General features: G+C 42.1%; 1 protein-coding gene across 1 annotated transcript in view; it reads left to right on the top strand.

Moving 5' to 3' along the window:
* The first annotated feature begins 952 nt into the window (after positions 1-952).
* The window catches only part of STARD13 (StAR related lipid transfer domain containing 13), a 147,898-nt gene continuing 125,756 nt past the window's right edge, over positions 953-23,094 (top strand). Inside the window, exon 1 of the mRNA XM_075198982.1 lies at positions 953-1,299. Coding sequence (XP_075055083.1) covers positions 1,176-1,299 — 124 coding nt within the window. The 5' untranslated portion in view covers positions 953-1,175. The remainder of the gene's footprint in view (positions 1,300-23,094) is intronic.

Below are 23,094 nucleotides of genomic sequence, written 5' to 3'. Positions count from 1 at the left end.
TGTAAAGTGCTACGGAATTTGCTGGCGCTATATAAATAAATGATGATGATGATGGTTTATGTATATATTATTATCAGGGCTGTTTAAGAAAAGCCTAATACAGGAGATATTAGAGAGCATCCCCCCGATAGCTAACGCCATCTGCAGATGGGGAGGGCATCACCGGAGAGGGATCTTCGGATCCTTCCCCTGCAGACGTCATGCTCCTCCTCTCCCTCCTATCACTAATTGTTTTCCGAGCATGCCCGGCCCTATAGACACTTTGCTGGGACAGGCTCTTATCTGAGCCGCTCTCCTGGCACAATCATTTTGATCAATTGCAAGGTTATAAAAATAATTACTTATCACTGCCATAAGAAATTATATTTAATGATGCCAAGGGTCATAAAAAGACACCTAACTATGCGTTCAGAAAGTTTGGTTTTGTGTAAAACTAGGGCACAACTGCCCAAGTAGACATTATAAGGAGCCTTTTTTTGCACCAATGTCTGCTCTAGTTCTCCACATGGGTGATCTGGATTAATGCACATAAAATACAGTCATGTTTATAATAATATGAATTCCATTCTAACATCTGTGCTTCTGTTTGCACTTTCATTTTCCATACCACTAACTGCTCAGAAGTACAAAATCATCCAGATATTAACAGTTTTTTGTTTTTTAAATTACACCAAAACTGCAGTGAGGTGCTTATTAGTCAGCAGTGAAAGGGTTAGTAGCTAATAATAGCCTGATATCATGACCTCTACTTCATGTGCCTGGAGAGATAGAATAAGTCAATAAACCAATGGCAGGCTTGCAGTTGCAAGGTAAATGAAGGAGAGAGGGAAGGCTTCTCTATATCAGACTGGAAACTTTCATGGCTGAACATCTGGTCTGGGTTTTTTTTTAATATATATATATATAATTTGCTAGGCTGTTGCGAGGGGGACACAGAGGCAATGAGAGGGAGAAGTGAGCAGTGGAGAGAAACTGTCATTAAGAGATGGAGTGTGGACCTCTGTAGAGCATTGAACAATGTATCTGTGCCTTGAAGTAGTGCTGAGAGCTGAAGGCACGACAGGGCACGGCTGGAGTAACACACCTCCTTCCTGGGACCTTCATTTCTCTAGCTGCAGCATACAGAAGGAACGTGCCATAATGCTGCTGCTGCTGCTGCTGCTGTGGGATTTACAATGACAACCAAGAGGACATCAGCCAAATTTCTGCTGAGGAGGTCTCTGAGCGAGCAGTTAAAGGACTCCACCACCAAAGCTTGGGACCTGCTATGGAAAAATATCCGTGAAAAGCGCCTGGCAGGTCAGTCCCTGCACCCAGACACAATGCAGTCATTGGGCACACATCGTGCATAGTCCTGTCCTTTGCAGCCGTTTTCTGTTTTTTTCCCCCCCTATAATCACTTGACATTTCGGTGTTTGCAGTCTCAGCGTGTAATATGATGAATTTACTGCAAATGGTGTTTGCCAGTTTGTTTCCTGAGCTCAGTGCAGACTAATGTGACCAGCGCGTCCTATGCAGTGTCCTTGCAGTGGTTCACTGGATCAGCGCGTTATTTGCAGTGCAATGGATTACTTATGTACAGTAGATGAAGCTGCAACATAATAATTGATTAACAATCAAATTAAATATATATTTAGTTTCAGGCGCAATGCATGCACTAAATGAATGGAAGGAGCAAAAGTGGGATTTAAAAGCACACATTTTGTTTTGTCATTGTCATTCAATTAAAAAGGAAATCTATAGTAACTTCTTTTTTTGCTTAAAAGAGGACAAATGTTGATATGTTGACTACAATGATTTGCAGGTATTAAGTTGTTTATATGACATTCATATTAATACGTTATGACAATTAATTGTTTATGACAACCTATAGAGCATCTTTACATTTTCTGCCACTGCAATTATTCTCTAATACAGCCAGATGCAGATGGTTGATAGTTTAGTGTCTCTCACTTTTTTTGATCATGATGTTTATTTTGGTCTTCTTGCTGCTGACTGAAGTCAGGGTACTCTCATTGGCTGAGAGTGTCACTAGTTATGTAAGATCATTATCTTCCTTTTCTCACCTAAAATTTTCTTTATTTGGGGGGAGGAGTGAGCAGCCTCCTATTGGATATGATGATTTTTTTTATTAAATGGGGCCGAAAAGTCCGATGACAGATGATAATTAACAGGGCAAAGGCAACCCCCCACAATTAATAAATATGCCCCATAGTCTTTGCAGACCACCTATTTACCCCTGAAAACTAATAGAGGGGGGTGGTGTTAGACCAAGAGGTGGGAAACTGCACAAAATTAGAGTGTATTAGTTTTCATTGACTAGACCAGTGACAACTCTAAATATGGAGCTCCTTCAGAATATGATATATATATATATATATATATATATATATATATATATGGTGATTCAAAAGTCGCAGTACACCCTTTTATTTCAAAAACTACAGGAATTGGGCCGATTTCAAGATGGGGCCCATGTTTGGTACATACCGTAAAAGATAGACCACGTCACCCATACCTTACTGGAGTATTCAGGTTTCCCAATTTCCTGTAGAGTTTTTGAAATAAAAGGGTGTACTGCGACTTTTGAATCACCCTGTATATATATATATATATATATATATATATATATGCACACACATATGAGAAATCCATGACCATTTCTGGCACAGCCGAAGTCCATCTACTCCTTGGAGCTGAATGTGATTTGTGGACATTTACAGGGCAGGATGATGTTTGACATCAATATTAAGATTGTGATGTATGTTAATCAGGGCCGGATTAACCCGAGGTCTAACTGGGCTATAGCCCAGGGGCCTCGGGCATCCAGGGGGCCCTTCAAACTCCTCAGCAGCATTATTGATCGGTCGGGGGCGGGGGCGCCCCCGGCCCGATCGATGCTGCTGAGTACTGTCAGTGCAGTCCTCCGTCCCGGCGCGCTGTAGTCTGCTTACTGAGGAGATCTCGCGAGAGTTCAACTCTCGCGAGATCTCCTCAGTAAGGAGCTTACAGCGCGCCGGGACGGAGGACTGCACTGACAGGTAAGTGCTTGGGGGGGTCCTCGCGGGGGGTGGGGGGCGGCGGACAGCTCACATTGGGGGCCTCGCGGGGAATGGAGGGCCCCTTAGCCCAGGGGCCTCCATTCCCTTAATCCGGCCCTGATGTTAATGGAGGATGGAGAATATCCCCCCAGCTTTGAAAATCCCGCTCTTGCCCCTGTACTATACTACATTCTGGAGACAGCCACTGCTGCAGTTATCAGAATTATCATCTCAGCAAATATAGAGCAAATTACATGCAATCACTCATGTATCGCCCTATGAAGAAAAACACACATATGCACAGGTGGCTTTGGCAGAGAAGACGGGCCCTAAAGGTACATGAGGTCCTACAGGTACATATTTTTCTAATTAGCTAAAACGTCTGTCAAATGTTTAATTTCATTTAGTTTTACATCACATATTAAAAAAATATGATTGTTCCCATGTTTGTGTATAGTTGTAAATTATATATTATTGTAGAACAGATATTTCTTCTCTTATAAATGAGCTTGAATGTGTTGTGTGCTCATTGTATTAATCCTCCCATTAGAACATAGTAGAATAGCAGGATAGCCAAAGGTGGCCTAAGTCTGACATTAGAGATGCCTGGTACCTGGATCAGCTCAATGACACATATAGGACCTTTGCAGCTGGCTTTATATCCTGGGAATGTCGATCCCAATTCTAGCTGAAGGAAGTGCACACATGAAAGTACACACAAAGCGAAGCTTGAACGTACAATGGGGTTCTGTAACCCTGGCCAAGTTGTAGTTACATTTTTCTTTACAGATTGCCACAAACTGCCTGTGTCCCTTATCATAAACATACTTTTAATCTGTTAAATGAAAACATTTTTAACATATAGTCATTAAATTGTGTGTTTTTGAAAAAAAAAAAAGATGTTTCTCCTGACAAAAGTGGCCCCCCTGACTATACATCATACTTACCAACTCTCCTGGAATGTCCGGGAGACTCCCGAAATTCGGGTCGGTCTCACGGACTCCCGGGAGAGCTGGCAAGTCTCCCGCATCACGCAATTGTGGGGCTGAAATGACGTGATTCGCGGTGAATCGCGTCATTTTGGCCCTGCCCCCGCGACAAAACTGCATATTTGCAACGGTGGGTGGGACCAAAATGACACATTTGGCCCTGCCCCACCCTCTTGACACGCCCCTCTCCCGGATACAACTTGCCAAAAGTAGGCAAGTATGCTATACATATTTAGGGCCCAGACAATTTGTTTTATATGGTATACAGATCACATCTTTGCATTTCTAGCACATAATGTGCCGCTGTCCTTGTATGTTATTCTTTGTCACTTTCAATTCTTTGATGCCATAAAAGTGCTGTCAAGGGGCCAATGTTATGTTGCCTCTCAGTGTTCATTGGTTCATTTTTGTAAATAATGACAGTCAGGGCTGCAAAGAGAAATTTTGGGTCCCAGTACAGCAATTTCTTGGGGCCAATTATATAGCCACATTAGGTTGGTGACACCTCCCACTAGGCAGACAGGCCAGAACCCTCAGGCAGCCTGGATCCCGGTACTTTGTACCTGCTCCGCCCTCCTCTCGGCACCCCCGAGGACAGTGACACCAACCAAGTGGCTCTGTCAACTTCCATAAGAACCTCGATATTGAGTGTTCATGTTGTCCTAGGTATTGTGATTGTACACACTCTGAACTCGTGACTGTGTACCCCACTTTCTCATGGTCCTTATAACCATGCTTTGGGTGCTGAGTTACAGGCCCCACATCTATAACTGAAATGCTGATGAAAATATGAAGACAGATATTGTATTGCCATACCTAGCACTGCTAACAAGTACACTGCTTCCCGTTACTGAGCAGTGTCATTTATAGAATGTTCCACAGCAGAACACACGCACAATAGGCTGAGTGTGCAGATTATGCCTATACATAGAATATCAATACTATGCTGCTAGGTAAATGAGGAATCTCCTATTCTTCACACACCCCTCTCAGTAACACCCCCTCTTCCATTATATTTACTACATGGATCAAGCGACTAAAGCAAAAGATAAATAATAAACCATTTCTGTGTTGTCCTGGTTATGTGCCCAGTTTTTCTGTTGGGTAAATATAGCCCTGTCCATAGTCTCTATCACATGGCCTCATTCTTACCCCTCTATAGTTATAGTGATGACAATTACGGATCATTTAAATTAAACGGCTGATCTAAACATAGGATTGTGTTTCTACCACTGCCAATAACAGCAGTTTAATGTGACCTCGGCCATACAAATATGGGACTCTGCCCAGAGATATCTGCTGTGTGTGAGCTTTCTGCTGTTGTATTAAACTAATGAACTGTGAAAGAAGCCAGATCCTGGTTAGCTGTCCCGTATATAAGTGTATTCCAAGCTTTGTGGTGCTACGCTTCACCTATATCTTATATGATAATATAATATAAAATGTACTCAGCATTGTTCCACAGGTGTCTCCTGTAACATAAATATGGGGGAGTTTTCTATAGAAACGTTATCAAAGTCTGTTTTCTTCCAGTTCTCACAATTTTACAATAAGTGAAAAATAAGTAGTGTTATGTAATAGTACTTAGGGGCATATTTATTATGAACCGCATGTTGAGCAAAATCAATTTAATTCCTTTTCTTGTTTTGGAGCAGCAATCACGGAAAACTTCTGTTCCTGAGAAGACCTGTCTCTTATGTCCTCTATGGTCACTATCGCACAGTGACCACCTCTGCGATAGTGGCTGGAGGGGAGATCAGGTAGATACAGTGAGGTATTCAAAGGTCCCTCTGCTGCAATGTTCTCCCCATAGGCTTCAATGCGAGCGCCAGCTTCAGGCACAAAATCTGAAAATCTTTGATTTTCTTGTAAAATTGCGTTAAATAGCAGTCCCCATAGACATCCTTGGGGACAGCTTTTTAAGCTCGAAGATGCCCTGTTAATGAATTTCAACTATATTTAAAAAATGCGACTACATTTATGTAAAAACTTATTGCTAAATGGGCCCCTTACATAGGCAAACCTAGGGATGGATTTCCCAGTGCCTGGAAACCCCCCTCCAAGCCTGGGATACTGTATAATTGAGGTGGCTGGACCCTGCTCCCGCTTCACACAGCTCTGCTTGAAAAGGGAGAGCTGCGTGCACCTAACAGTAGTGCAGCATTGCCCATGTATATTATGGGGATAGGAAGAGTTGGAGAGCAGCCAAGCTCTGTCTAAAATTATAGCCACGCCCCCATGCCTGCTGGCCACGCCCTCTGGCGGTATGGTGTGGAAGCGCCCCTCTACAAATCCTGCGTTTGCCCCGCCTTAGGGTCTATTTATCATTGGTGGCAAGTGGGCTGCGGGAATGATCACTCTGTATCGCAGCAATACATAATGATGTACTACAGTTATTTATTATTCCTCACATCTTTTACCATAACCATGAAAAGCCCCTTCCACTGTGATAGAAGAAGATAGAAGGGCTGTAGATATGGCAGAGGGTGTAATACGCATGAGATGGCATAAGACATTTTCAGTAAGTACTATGCCTTAGGTATATTTACAGATATGTTGTTTAACATACAAAAGTCACATCATAATCTACTGTAGTTTGAATAAAACTCTATCTGAAACAAATGAACTATTTCCCTGGAATGCCCCCACTTCTCACCTCGTCACAAGCAATGCGCTGTGTATATGGCAGCTCTTCCAGTTATGAGGATGAAGAGCTGCCGACAAGTAATCAAGAGAAGCTCCTGCTCCTCTGATCTCTATGCTCTGCGGCTGGGGCTGACTGGTCAGGTGCTTAATGCCATCCTAAGGTAGCAGCAGGTTTTAAGGGTTGGCAGAGAAAAACTTTTTTCCACTTGATAAATAAGGTCAGATCACAATGCCCATACAGGTCTATGGGACTTCGGTAACCTGTGGTAAATGGATAATTCCCTTGTGTTAACCCCCTGATAAATTAAGTGAAGTCCTGTGATAGCCTTTTTCTATGGAGTTTGATAAATAGACTCTTTAAGGGTATAGATACTAACCTGAGGGTTTGAAAAATTATAGATGTTGCCTATAGCAACCAATCAGATTCTAGTTATCATTTATTTAGTACATTCTACAAAATGACAGCTAGAATCTGATTGGTTGCTATAGGCAAAATCTCTACTTTTTCAAACCCTGCCGTTTAGTAAATATACTCCTTAGTTTCTCCAACTCGTCTTATCATTCATATTTGTGCAAAGATAACAAGATTTCATAGGCACTGAAGCTCTTTTTCTTTTTTGAGAAAGAACGAATATGAAATATCTTAATGCTTTAACAATTTTGCAATTGTCAAACTTGACTGAAGTCAGCAGTAACGCAAAGTATTGCAATATTGGCACGAGTGGCAGAAATGTGTATTTGGAGGGAGTGAGCGTTAGGATTTAGGGGCTTACGGTCAGGAGGAGTGTTGGAAGAGCAGGTGCTTAATGCTACATACCCACAGTGTTTGTGGTACTGTGTGGTTAAGCTGCATTTAGCTGCTGGTTGAACGCAGAGACCTCTTGTCAAATAGACTGATAATAAATTATTCTAGTATTCCAGTATATCCTGCAAGCAGCTTCAAGAGTGAACATCTGTCATCAACCGTGATATTTTCTTTTTAATATGCAGTTAATGGAAGCAATCAGATGCATGACGTTTATTGCATAGATGTAGATGAGCATATAACATTGTAGATCAGAGGGTAAATGTATCAAGTTGCGGGTTTCCGGCGGTTTGAAAAGTGGAGATGTTGCCTATAGCAACCAATCAGATTCTAGCTGTCATTTTGTAGAATGTGCTAAATAAATGATAACTAGAGTCTGACTGGTTGCTATAGGCAACATCTGAACTTTTCAAACCTACCGGAAACTCGCAGCTTGATACATTTACCTCCAGGTGCTAAAAATCTCTGTCCAAGTCTGACAATAACAGATGTAACATGGTGATTTGATGACATGTCCCTGTGATAATAAACCCATCCCAGGTAGGAGTCTATATGCAGTCATGTATTGTTCATCCCATGTACCAACCTCACTTGCTGTACATGGTCAACAGAGCTAATTTGCTAATCCATGTTTTGAGTTGGAGTCTTTTCCTGTCGTACACAATCTTAGACTTAAAAGGAATGGGAGGAATCAGCATATCTAATCCAGAATGTTTATTCAAATTCATATAAAAGAGCCAAATGCACACTGATAGCTCATGAAGGCTGTGACCTTATTAAAACCTGCATACATATAAACATTAGCAGTGTTGGTGTGTGCACTATGGAGCAACCATTTTCGTTGATGGAGTTTAATCTGTTGGGATCCAGACAAGCCTGGAATGCAGCCACTAGTCCTTTGCATTACACGATTACATTGCATTACATGACTGACAAATCACGAGTAGAACATAGTAATAGCGAGATAAAGCACTTTCCTATCTCTCCATTTATTTGTTTGGACAATCAGGTGTGATTTTTACGTGCAGAACTACAGCTATACATGGAAGGATTGCATCCTGTACAAATGTTTTCCTTTTAACTTTAATGGGGTATATTTACTAAACTGTAGGTTTGAAAAGTGGAGATCTTGCCTATAGCAACCAAACAGATTCTAGCTGTCATTTATTTAGTACATTGTACAAAATGACAGCTAGATTGGTTGCTAGAGGTAACATCTCCATTTTTTTCAAACCCGCAATTTAGTAAATATACCCCTAGGACTGAGCTATATGTGCCCATTATAACTAGTTTTCCACAAGCTGTGACATTCCTTAAATGCAAGATGGACAGAAGAGAACGTTGATCTTTTTGGAGAGCGAATGACAGAACAGGAACTGGGAAAGTAGGATATGTTCTTTCTCACCTATCCCTGTCTACAACTAATGCCCATGGACGCAAACTTTAGTTTGTTTGTTTCTTAATGTTTCCATAATGCTATTCAGGACATTTGGGCATATATGATCCACCCACAATAAAATAAATTTTTCCTCCCCTAGATATGCAAAACAGCTCGACCTAGGCTTCGCTAGTTTCATCTTCTGCAGGCATCAGGAACCATGTGAGTGTTCTAATATGGTACCTGTTCTACTTACCATCATATGAACTCTTTCCCCGTTTGTGGTCCAGTGAGTTACAAGATCAGCTGGGTTTCTTTGCTCACTATTTTAATTGTAGTTGTTTAGCTCTGTTCCTCTCAATGTCAATCTGTTTGGTAAGAGTAGCCAAACCAAGACTTACACTTTCCACACACTAATGTCCGATGGAGGAATGTATTAAAGGAGATTGCAGCAGATGGTTTGTTTCAAAAAGTAATTATTTAAAAAATAATGTTTATAGTCTATACAATAATAGAGATACACTGCCCACACTGTTTTCTCATATGCCGATACTATAATTAAAATCCGTAGGGATTCTCTGCCTCCCTATATGGCTGGAAGGTGACATTGACGTGCCTAGTATTAAGAGACCAACAACTTTTCTTTGTGTGCTGGTAATGTTTATCTCTATTAGGGTGATTTGCGTTTGTTACTGCCAATTTGACATTCCTCTAGGGATTGTGGCTCTTCTTAACCCTCTGTCAAACAGCTCAGTAGCAGCTTCAGTGAGCAGAGGACCTGGGCTGGATGCCCACAAGTAGCAGCCAGCACGCTAAATGGAACTCTGTTTAGATTATAATCAATTAAGTTTGGTTTCCAGGAATATGTGGCCACTTGTCTAGAATATTTTCCTATTGGTAGTCTTAGGGGTAGAGTTATAAAACCTTTTCAAAAGGAAAAGTGGAGATGTTGCCTATAGCAACCAATCAGATTCTAGCTGTCATTTTCTAGAATGTACTAAATATATGGTAGCTAGAATCTGATTGGTTACTGATGGGCAGCACATCCACTCTTCCTGTTTAGAAGGATTGATAAATATACCCCTTATTTCTTTCTTTCTTTTTTTATTTTTTAACAGAACTAAAAATTACGGATGATTTAAGAACGTGTTAAACCATACAGTAAATGGTGTTTTGTGATACTTTTGCAGAACCTATACAGGGAAGTGCTTGGATTTACCCGCTAAAATGGTGGCATCTGTGGGTGCACAGATCGATGGGAAAAGTTAAGTGGATCGAGGGTGTTCCTTGCTAAGTGTGGAATTATCGTGTACCTACTTTTACATTGAAACGCACACACTAAAATGTACACATAACGAATCATTGTGTGTGCGCATATTTTACAGTTTGTGAATCATCATCAACATATACTTATAAAGTGGCAGCAAATTCTGTAGCACTTTACAATTGGGAGACTTATTGTAAAAAGCAAAAAATTTTAATTTAGGGTAATGATATATAAATATAAAGATGAGAACACTTAGTACCTGACAGTTTGATGCGTGTGTATTGATTGGGGCCATGACCTCTGCTCTCTGACTGTAAAAGACAAAACACCATGCACGGTTAATGCCACTGATAAAAATAGACTTATTTATTTTAGAAATACCAATTCAGCTCACAAGGCGGTGAATCCTATTCTTGGAAACAGAAAAAAACTGGGCACTCATCTATCATAACATTTAGACTGGTCCTATGTAAATATTATTATATTTACACAGGAAATGTGTCAGATTTCTCATAATTTTGCATATTTTCATTTTCTCACCATTCAATTGACTATGTAGTAGGTATAATGTTTTGTGATGCTGTAAGCAATATTTTGTAATGTTTTAATCATACTTGCCAACATTTTATTCATACCGTCTAAGACAGTGTTTCTCAACTCCAGTCCTCAGGACCCCCTAGCAGTACATGTTTTCCATATCTCCTTGCTGGAGCACAGGTGTATTCATTACTGACTGACACAGTGCAGCAGGTGGTATAATTTTCTCACTGGTCACCTGGCAATCCTGCACTGTTAGTGGGTCCTGAGGACTGGAGTTGAGACACACTGGTCTAAGATATCCCGGAGGGAAGGTGAAGTTTGAAAGCAGAGGGGGTGGGTCGGCATGGACAGGTCAAGTAGATATAAGATGTGCATTGTATATGCCCACCCATCCCCACATCCAAGAGTGGAGGTATAAAGGGCAAGTACAGGGGACGTGACAACGTGATTTATGTCATCCCAACCCTTCCCCCCCCCCCCCGTGCAATTACTTTGTCATGTATTTGCGCAGTGGGGTGTCTAATTAGCATGAATCACGTAATCAGAATCCGCCTGACGAGGGTCTTGAGCCCCACCCTATTTACAAGTAGGAGAGGTGGGATCTGGTCGGGTGACCTTCTCTCCCGAGACTCTGGGAGAACTCCCCTGAAAATTCTCTCTCAGACATTACTGGAGAGTGGACAAGTATGATATAATGTAGGGATCATCGTTCTTATGTAGTCTACCTATGCCCGGATGACTCGTGTATGTGTTGGTGTTGTGCACATGCTTCCTTTTGTATACCTGCCTTAGTTCTATTTTGCCCTGAGGTGGTAAATTTGTGCTTTTGCCACATGAGGTCATGCATGGCTCTGATTGGAGCAGGAGATGTCCAGGATTGGTGATATTTTTGATTGAGAGTTTATCTGACCCTGTGCTGTAGTGTTAGACACGGGCTGTCTAAAAACAAATTGTATAAGTGGCTGTGAGTATATTTCCGTCAGTTTAACATGAAAATCTAACATCTAGAACTTCAGTTTGTCAAAGTGTTACACCTGGTGACAGCCGCCGTGGTATCTGTCCACACCATAGGCAAACAGAGGGGAGGTCCTAGTGCCTGGAAACCCCCCCCCCCCCCCCCCCCAAGCCTGGGGCACTGTATACTTGAGGTGGCTGGACCCTGCCCCCGCTTCACATGGCTTTGTTTGAAAACCTAACAGTAGTGCACACAGCGTTGCCCATATATATTATGGGGATATTTGGAGAGCAGCTAAGCACTGTCTAAAATTATAGCCACGCCCCCATACATGCTTGTTACGCCCACTGACGACGTGGTGTGGAAACCCTCCTCTACGAATCCTGCGTTGGCCCCTGCACACATACAAAGGATTGATAGGAAGGTAACTCAGAGCCAGACTCACCCCCTCCCCAGCATCAGCCTCCTGTACAAGCTGATGCACAAGGCCACTACAGTGGAGGATACATCTATCAGGTTACTGTGTCCTGTGTCTCAGAGCCCTTTCACGCATGTATGAAAATGTCTGTTGTAAAACATGCACATTTGTTATGATGTTATGATCCCTAGTTTATTTTTTTGCGTATACATGACACATTTTTTTAAGATGCAAAAGGATTATTTGGGCACTTACCACTCCAGAGTAATAGCTAAATATGCACATCAGCACATTCACACATACGCACACACATATTCATAAAGCTCGAATTTAGGCTAAATCCACATATTTTCATGCACATTTGAAAGGACCCTTATAGAACACGTGTGCGGTAAGCTGAGGACACTGCACCTGCACATAACTCACTCTCCATGTAAATAGTTCTGTTAAGCATGTAAAAGTGAACAAAGTAACTTGTGCCCATATATTTTAACACACTTTATTAGGTACCCTGAGATCTGCCTTGCAACCCCTTTTTATAGCTATGGTAAGGTGAGACCCCCTGTCTGAATAGGAAGGTATCACTTACATTACAATAGTACTGCTGTATTAGAGTATAGACACTGTAATAGTCCTTAAATAGCTTTTATTGATCCCTATGCCCAAGGCAGGGATGTTATAGAAAGCAGACATAGACAGCATGCATTACTCAGATGTGACTATAAGCTTTCGTATGTCTATGACCGTACTGAGCAGCTGGTGAGTGATTCTAATGACTAGTGACTAGTGATTCTAATGTCAGAGAGTGAGCACATTGCATTTATACATTTTATGTAGCAGGTTAGTCTGTGATTGGTCGCAATGTGTCATCACCTTGACTAATCAGCTAACCTACTGCATACTTGCCAATTTTTCCTCTTTGGCTTCAGGGAGATCCCAGGGGAGGTGGGAGTGCGGGAGAGTGGTTTGACAAATCACATTATTTTGGCCCCGCCCCCTAAACGATTGTCACAATTTTTGGCCAATTACAGCAGAGGGTGGGGCTAAGATGGTGTAATATTTGCGTCATTAAGCCCCGCCCCATCACTTATCTATTGCGGGGGCGAGAACTGGGAGGTTGCCCTGCACTCCCAGGAGCCCAGGAGGTCTCCCAGAAATGCAGGAGTTTCCTGGACATTCCGGGAGAATAGGCATCTATGCGTTAAAGAAAATAAGCTAATGAATCTCTAGAGACTGAAGTGTCTTTTACATTTCTGTCTCCATTGCTGAAGTCATGTTGTCTTACCTGTCAGTCTTTGATTAAATCTTGGTCTCCATGAAAATGGCCACCTCCATAGGCATCAACACATAGACATAGGACTCAATTTCTGAACAATGTCATTATGCCACAGATGGAGATGCCAAACACATCTTGTACTGGCTCAGCATCAGGGAGAATGCCAGACTCTTCAGGGAGTGAGGGAGATCACCCCTATTTCAGGGAGTCTCCCTGACATTCAGGAAGAGTTGGCAAGTGTGACCTACTGTATGGCCTGTGCTGGAAGTCTGATCTCCTAATGTGATACTTCTCTGCTAAGGTTCTGTTTAGGTCCCTTGTGGGACAAAGGACTGGTTGAAAAGCCCCCTGAAAAATATTATGTTACCGCCCACTGATTACTTTGTGACATTATAATATTAATTATAATATTACATTATAATATTAATTACAATGTCAAAAAGTAAGTAGATGGGTTAGTCACATATAGAATCACATCTGTGCTTTTAAAACATAACATTTATTTAGTTGACAGTGACAGTCAGCTGACCACAAAGCTGCGGTATCACACCTGATATTATGCTGTTAGCCTTATACTGTAGCGTGTGAGCACCCATAATGTCTGTAATATCAGAAATAGTCCTAGTGAAAAGAATAAGATGCAAATATTGGCTGGTGTGTAGTCATCTTATAATGCCCTATCAGGCCTCAGTAGCACAGAAAGCGATCTGACCACTCTGACTGACAGCCAAATGGAAGGATTCATCAAATTAGATGCCAATGCGTGTGGCCAACTTGAACAATGATCCTGTCACTTCTTGCAGGAATGTTGGCGTTGTCTGTAGAAAAATAAATACAATTGTTTACAAATAAACAAAACATCACTTTATTTTTCATTTTACTTTGTGCATTACTTAGTTAAATAGTCCTGGTACATAAAGCACTCATTTGTGGAATCATGGAAAACATTTCTTTATGTACTTTTTTAAATATGAGGTCATTAACTATTGTTAAAAAAATTACATTTCGTAAAAAAAACCATCAAGTTAAGGCGTTCTCTGTGAACAAATAACTCCGTCAGCTACTCCATCTTGTTACGCGTATCAATGTGTTTTCCTGTAAAAACAGTTTCAAGATCCACAGCCGCTGGTTTGTAATGTTACAATGGCACCTGAGAATCTTATGAACTCCCAACTCTCCTGATTAATTCGGAAGTGTCCTGTTTTGAGTGAATTGTGCCAATGTCCCGCGTATCAGGACTTCTGTCCTATTTCGGAGACAGGGCATTACTTAGTGGAACAGACGTATGTTCCACTAATGCCCCTTCAATACTATGCTTACCAGCGGTAGGTGCGCCCATTGTATATGTTAGCCTATTATAGTGGCCATTTATAATGAGCAAATGGAGTGCAGTTCAGTACAAAAGCCACATTTATACATTTATGACAGCTGTTTTAGCATTTTATGTGTTTATGCACACACACATGTAATCTGTGCACACAGACCACACAATTTGGCTGGACAATGGGTGCATCGGGTTAGCACTGGCTGGTTTGAGCAGTGTTTACAGTTTCGTAGAATTCATCTAAGTCCTAAAAATTGCCCAAAAGATGTTAACAAAGGTAAAGTTCTCCAAAATGTAAATGTTCAGATATGGTAACTGTCATTACACTGTAGTGTGGTAAGAAGTGAGAGAATTACCTCTCACTATACTACAGGTAGCGGAAGCTCCTCCCACATCTTTGCAACAGTGTCCTGACGGTATCGTATGCAGGTCAAAAAGTTCAGGTATGAGTTGCTGCAAAGACAAAATCGACACCATTTGACAAGATATTTTTTCATGCCAAATTCCACACACTTCACCCACTCTACCCACCTTTACCTACACTCCTCAACCCACCCTTAATTCATTCTCTCCAGTAACTGAAGAAGTCTCTATACTCATGTCATCATCTCATCCTAGAACCTGTCCCCTCAACCCTATTCCCAACTTTTCTACTCTCTCTCCTCCACTGCATGCCAACCTCTAGCTCACCTCATCAACCTGTCTCTTTCCACGAGCACATTTCCACCCTCCTTCAAACATGCGCTCATCTCACCTATTCTAACAAAACCATCTCTCCATCCAGCCTCTCTCTCCAACTACCACCCTATTTCTCTACTCCTCTTTGCCTCCAAACAAGTTGAGAGATTAGTGTACAAACGCCTGTCTCACTTTCTCTCCTCTAATTCCATTCTCAACGCTTCCGTCCCCAACATTCCACTGAAACAGCTCTCACAAAAGTGATCGAAGATCTACTCACTGCAAAGTCTAAGGATCATTTGTCCATATTCATTCTCCTGGAACTCTCTGCTACTTTTGACACTGTTGAGCACCCTATTCTGCATTGACCTTCTTTACACAGTTCTCGCCTGGTTCACTTCTTACCTATAAAACCGCACCTTTAGCGTTTCTACCTCTGGCACATCTTCTCCTCCACTCCCACTATCTTTTGGGGTCCCACAAGGCTCTGTTCTTTGCCCTTACATTTATCATGCTCATTCGGCCTCCAGTACCACCTCCACGATGATGACACCCAAATCTATATCTCTTCCCTTGACCTCCACCCTTCTGTACTATCTCATATAAACAACTATCTTTCAGCTATCTCCACATGGATGTCCCAACACCACCTAAAGTTCAACATATCCGAAACAGAGCTTATTATCTTCCCTCCTGCCAGAATCACCACCTCCCTTAAATCTCCCATCACTGTCAATAACACCACAATTTCCTCAGTCTCCCAAGCCTGCTGCCTTAATGTAACACTTGACTCCGCCCTCTGCTTTATTCCTCACATCCAGACTCTCCCAGTCCTGTCGATTCCGCCTTAAAAACATTGCCAGAATACGCCCTTTTTTTACTCAACATGGTAACAAAACTCTTATCAATTCTCTCATCATCTCCCATCTTGTCTACTACAACTTCCTGCTATCTGGCATTTCTGACACCCATATATCCACACTTCAATTCATCCTAAATGCTGCTGCAAGACTTATCTTTCTCTCTCACTGCTCCGCATCTTCTGTACCACTTTGCAAATCCCTACACTGACTTCCTATGTCTTCCAGAATCCAATTCAAATTACTCACCCTTACCTACAAATCCCCTAATAAATTTCAAATCTCATATCAAAATATTCTCCCTCCCGCCCTCTTAGGTCTACCTCTGACCTGCACCTTGTCTCGTCTCTGGTAACTCTCACTCGCGCCTGCAGAACTTCAAATCTTTAGACGTTCTCTAAAAACCTATTTCCTTTTTAAAGCTTACCTTATCCCTGATGATATTATTCACACTAATCCACCCTCACAGCTGTCCCAATCTCCGCTCTAAGCCACACTCGCTCCTTTTGTTTCAGCTGTGCCCTCTTCCACTTAGAATGGAAATTCTCTAATGAGCAAGGTCCTCCATAACCTTTGTTTTCATGTATGCGTCTATTTTGTCTGCCTTGTGTGTCCTTGTTTTATGTATGTCCGTGTTTATGTATGCCCTGTCTTCCCTAATGTACGGCGCTGCAGAACACTGTGGCACCTTACAATTCTATGATAATAATAATAATAATAATAATAATAATAATAATACAAGGCTCTAAGCTATAATAAACAAAGATTGGCTTTATATTCAAGTGGTCTCCTGCATCCAGCATTGATGTATAAATCTTGACTTTCACTTATATCCTCTTGTTAAGACACTTGCATTGTCCCAATATTTATTAAAAGTTTAAACAAATTCATCATAGGAAGCCCTGTGGAGAAGAGTAAATTATGCAGACATAGTGCTTTGCGATCTCACTGCTCTGGTGCGCTCAGTCCAAGAGTGCAGACTCTTCGTTCCTCCATAACAGGTTTCCCGTCTCATGGATACAGAGACCACTGGAGCAATATAAATTATGCACAGATAGTGCTTTACAATCTCACCGCTCAGTCCCAGACTACAAGCATCAACCAAAACAAGGAGCTCTAAATAGGTTAACCAACCTTAATAAAAATCAATAATGCAATTAACTATGTTGTAAAAGAGCAATTTATTCACAAATAAATATAAATCAATATATCTATTGATCAGTGGCCTAAGATTTGGAGACTAGACTTTTTGCGGGTTCATTTATCATAAGGTTAGAAGGACATTTGTCCCGCAATTATCTCTGAAGCTACTATCACCAGGCGCTTGACTATTTGTTCTCCTATGTGTTCATTATTGTATTGCAGGTCAGGGTATGGTCAGGGTGGGTATTTTTAGGGTCCATATTAAGCTTTTTACGTAAATTAAGTCACTTATATAAATGGCCAGCACTTCCCTGCTTTTTATTTACATTGCTTGTTCATCTTAATTTTTATTGCTATTATTTTTATACATTTTTATTTGTGAATAAATTGCTCTCTATAATGTATTTTATAACATAGTTAATAGTCAGTTAAACTACTTAGAGTTCTTGTTTGGGTTTATACCTTTACTTTATTTCAGGGATTCAGTTATACGTTTAAGAGCACTGGTTTGTTTTTTTAATATAATTTTTATCATTATTGTCAGGGTATATGGTGTGTGCCCATTGTTTTCTCTTTGTCACGCAGTCCCTGCCTGCCGTGGGGCTGGTTCTCGCTTTGGCAGGGAGACCCCGTACTCATGGTCTCCCTGGTAGAGCATACTTGCCAACTCTCCCGTAATGTCCAGGAGACTTCCGAAATTCGGGTCAGTCTGCCGGACTCCCGGGGGAGCAGGCAAGGCTCCCGCATCCTGCAATTCCCTGGCCAAAATAACACGATTCGCAGATTGATGTGATTGACCGCACCCCGTCCCCTCCTGCTCTCTAGGCACGCCCCTCTCCCGGACTGCAGTGCCTGAAAGTAGGCAAGTATGTGGTAGATTGAAGAGCAGCCCAGGTCTTCTAGCACTGTCTGGTTCAGGTTCAGGTTGGGGTGGGGTTACCATGCTCATTTTTAAAATATTTTATTTACACTGGGCATGGGAATTGTTTTATTTCATTACAATTATAGGATGAGACATGATCCCCAGCAAGTCCTTTAGTGGGGTGGGAATGGCCATGTACATCATAGGAAATGTGTCCTCACCACCCCTTTACCTCTTTACTCTTGTTCTGTGAAACAAAATCTTGTCTCGGTTCTGCACCACATAACCCAGCACACAGTGTGCCTACGTCATACTTTAGTAGGAGTGCATTCACACCTCTTCTCTGCCTGTGCACACCTTTAGGACGCAGCGGAAAATCTGGGTGCACTTGAGCAAACACGTGGCACATGGCTGGTCCACAGCTGCTTGTGCTCTGGATAGCTGCTGTTTTTGCACTTTATTAATGACCTACACTGTGCTTACTATTCAGCTAGAGCTACTACTTACTAATATAAGGGCTGTGTATACTTTGTTTATTTTTGAGACATGGAAGTAAGGGATGACTATACAGTCCTGCAAATAGCAAGTACTGTATAGCCGAGTGTACTTATACTAGAGATGGGCGGGCTCGGTTCCCCGAGAACTGAACCCACCCGAACTATGGGCATCCGAGTACCGAGCCAAGTATGCTCGGTATTCTCCCGCCCGCTCCGAATCCAAATCGAGGCCGAACGTCATTGTGACGTCGTCGGATCTCGGGGCTCGGTTCTCGCGATACCTGAAGATTATAAATACACGCCTCCACAGCAATCCATCGCCATTTGACAGCGGGAGAGAGAAGGGTGTATCACAGGCTGATTAGAGCAGGGACAGAGAATACAATATTCTGATTCCAATTGTGCTAACAAAAATCGCTAGAGAAGAGAGGAGGATAGAGGAGTTGTTTTTTTTCAATATTTGGCACTCAAAGTGCTTTTTGGGTGTCCCCCATTATTTTGCCTAAATATTTCTGGCTGTCAAAATTACTATCTGTCAGCAGTATCTACCAAATAATTTTTAGCACTCCCCAGTGCTTTTGGGGTGTCCCCCATAATTGTGCATAAATATTTCTGGCTGTCAAAAGTCATATTTGTCAGCAGTATCTACTAAATAATTTTTAGCACTACAAGTGCTTTGGGCTCAGAATGGATTCAAAGCAGTCCACATATGATCAGAATGAGCAACCAGGTTCTGTCATCAGTCCTGATGGTAGTGTTCCCAGTACGTCATCTGGGCAAGGCGATGTCAAACTACACAGTGTTTCGAAATCAGTCCAAAAATCACACACCAAAAAAAAAATTACTGTGTTGAAGCGAAAAAGAAGTGTAACTGATCAAAAGTGCAGATGAAAAAAAAATTGCCAACATGCCATTCTACACACGCAGTGGCAAAGAGAGAATGAGGCCTTCACTTTTGTCTATTAGTGGCAGATCCCAAAAAGTTACTGAGCCTACAAGTGGTGCACAACTACTGTTACGCGTCAAAGCCGAGCTGCAAGATAACAGTAAGGCATTAGAGGATAATGTTTGCTTTGATTCACAAATGACACCAATCCCTGTGAAGAGTTCATCCAACAGTGGGATGTCTAATCGTGAGCATTCTGCTGATGTGTGCCTTAATAGCCCGAGTGTATCCGGTGATACACAAATTGAGGATGCCACTTTGGAATTAGAAGAGGATGAGGGGGAGATTTGTGTAGGCGACGAGGACGCTAATGAGGATGTTGATGAGCTTGAGGTTGTTTGTGTAAGTCCTGCACCAATGGCAGCAGTTCTGGCACGTGAAAAGAAAAAGGCCATTGTCATGCCTGGGCATAAAACAAAAAAATCCACTTCTTATGTGTGGAATTATTTCTACCCAAATCCAGACAACAATTGTATAGCCATTTGTAGTGTATGTCATCATCATCATCATCATCATCACCATTTATTTATATAGCGCCACTAATTCCGCAGCGCTGTACAGAGAACTCATTCACATCAGTCCCTGCCCCATTGGAGCTTACAGTCTAAATTCCCTTATATAGACACACACTCACACAAAGACAGACAGACAGACAGACAGGGAAGGAGAGACTAGGGTCAATTTTGATAGCAGCCAATTAACCTACAAGTATGTTTTTTGGAGTGTGGGAGGAAACCGGAGCACCCGGAGGAAACCCACGCAAACACAGGGAGAACATACAAACTCCACACAGATTAGGCCATGGTTGGGAATCGAACTCATGACCCCAGTGCTGTGAGGCAGAAGTGCTAACCACTAGGCCACTGTGCTGCCACAGTCAGTTGAGGGAGGGACCTTAACCATCTTGGAACCTCGTCTATGTTATGCCATTTAACGAGAGTTCATGGCAAAGTGTTGGGAAAAGCTGAAAGTTCTTCCCAAAAAATTACAAGCACTCCATCATCAGCTAAGACCCTCCGGTCACCAACATCCCGACGGCTACAAAATACACCCACCACACCATCCTCATCAATATCCTCAGTAGCGCTCGGAGTTAGCCCGGCATCCCACTTATTAAGGCTGGATGACTCCTGCACTATTATTGATTCCTCTGAAGAAAGCGTTAGTCCCACTGATGCTGCTGTTGCTGCTGCTGGGGGTGAATCGTCATCCCAGAGGCAGGTCAAGAAAATGAGCAGTCCTACATTTCAGCAATTAACTGTGAAACAATCATTTGCGAGGGGAAGCAAATATGACAGCAGTCACCCAGTCGCCAAGCGAATCACAGACGCCATGGCTGCAATGTGAGTGTTAGATCTGCGTCCAATCTCCACAATAAACGCAGCTGGTTTTTCACAGTTAATTGAGGTTTTGTGTCCGCGTTACAGAGTTCCATCGCGACACCATTTCTCCCGTAAAGCAATTCCACAACTATACCAAAAAGTGTGTAAAAATGTAGAGATTGCGCTGAAAAATGCAATTCTGCCCACTGTACACTTAACCACAGATATGTGGACAAGTGGAAGTGGGCAATCCAAAGACTATATGACTGTGACAGCCCACTGGGTGGGTCATTCACCTTCACCAGCAGGAACAGCAGCAGCATGTACACCACTACATAACATTTGTCACAGGCAGGCCACTCTTTGTATCACCGGCTTCACTAACATGCATATAGCTGACAATTTGTTATGCAAACTAAGAGATGTGATTGATACATAGCTTATACCACTTGGACTCTCCCCAGGATAGGTCATTTCTGATAACGCCAACAATATAGTGCGAGCATTACAGCTGGGTAATTTCCAACACATTCCCTGTTTTGCTCACACCATCAACTTGGTGGTGCAGAGCTTCCTACGAAATAACCGTGAGGTGCAGGAGATGCTTTCGGTGGCCCGTAAAATTTCAGGCAATTTCAGGCATTCAGCCACAGCATGTAGGAGATTACAGCAGCTCCAAGAGCAGTTTAACTTGCCCTGCCACCAACTTAAGCAAGAGGTGGTAACTAGGTGGAATTCCACCCTGTACATGCTTCAGAGGATGGAGGAACAGCGCAAAGCCATCCAAGCATATTGCACAAGCCATGACATTGGGAAAGAAGGGGGGATGTATTTCACTCTTGCACAGTGGGGAATCCTTTCAGTGCTGTGCAAGGTGCTGAAACCATTTGAAGTTGTGACGTGTGAGGTGAGTGCAGACTCTGCTAGGTTGAGCCAAGTCATTCCTTTAATTAGACTATTGGAAAAGCAGCTTGAGAAACTGAAGGAGGAGCTGAAAGAAAGCAATTCAGCAAAGTATGTTGGCCTTGTCAATCAAGTACTTAATTCACTTCACAATGATCCTCGAGTTATTAAGATCTTGAACTCGGATCAGTACGTTTTGGCCACTGTGCTTGATCCAAGGTTTAAGACCTATATTGAGTCTTTACTTGTAAATGAGCGAGATGTGAACTTTTGCAAGGAGCTATTGCTCAGCAAGTTGGCCGCTAAACTGGGCCTCGGCTTGACGACATGTCCTCCTTCACTTTCTCAAGCTGCTGATGCTCGTAAAAAACTAAATTTCCCAAAAAGAAGCAGGGAAGACGCAGAGGGCAGACCAGAACAATTTAACATCTGGGCTGGTTTGAAGAATTTTCCTAAAAAATGTTTCACCTTGCCCATAACTCCGTCCAATACGAGTATAAACATGCAAAGGATGGTGGAGGATTATTTTCAAGAGGTAATTGATATGGAAATGTCAGACAGTCCCTTTCCTTACTGGGAGGAAAAGCAGGCCATTTGGAAACCCATGTACAAACTTGCTTTGCAATACCTAAGCTGCCCACCCTCCAGTGTGTACTCTGAACGAGTATTCAGTACAGCCGGGAACTTAGTCAGTGATCGCCGTAGAAGGTTACTTCCAAAAAATTTGGAGAAAATGATGTTTATAAAAATGAACTACATCTTCCACGAGGAAGGCCTTCACCATCAAAGACATTCAAGCACTGACTGTTCTCTAATGGCGGATTCAAGCGGCGATGAATTGATAGTCTGTGATGATGACGTACACACTGATGAGGGTGAGGATGAAGCTGAAGATGATGATGATAACATCTTTTTAAAACTTTCTATGTAAGTGTAGGGTGCAATCAACCCCCAAAGAGGAAAGGGACTTGTGGCATTTCCATATTACGTACCGTCTTGAAAGGCTGCTGTTTGGGCAATTTCTCTTTAAGGGTAGGGTGTCATAGACAGAGTGACCCCAACCTCGCTTTGTCCATTTCTCTTAATATTGTACAGTCTATAATGGCTGAATTTTTTTGTATTTTCAACAAGTGGAGGGGGGCCTATAGAGACAGAAAGCAAACTGCCTTTTTCCATTTCTTTACATATTTAACTACAAGTGTAGGGTGTAATATACATCCAAAGACGATGGCTGCATTGCCAAT

Source organism: Mixophyes fleayi, chromosome 2, assembly GCF_038048845.1.
Source record: "Mixophyes fleayi isolate aMixFle1 chromosome 2, aMixFle1.hap1, whole genome shotgun sequence".
Lineage (NCBI taxonomy): Eukaryota > Metazoa > Chordata > Amphibia > Anura > Limnodynastidae > Mixophyes > Mixophyes fleayi.
This window is presented reverse-complemented; position numbering and strand designations above follow the sequence as displayed.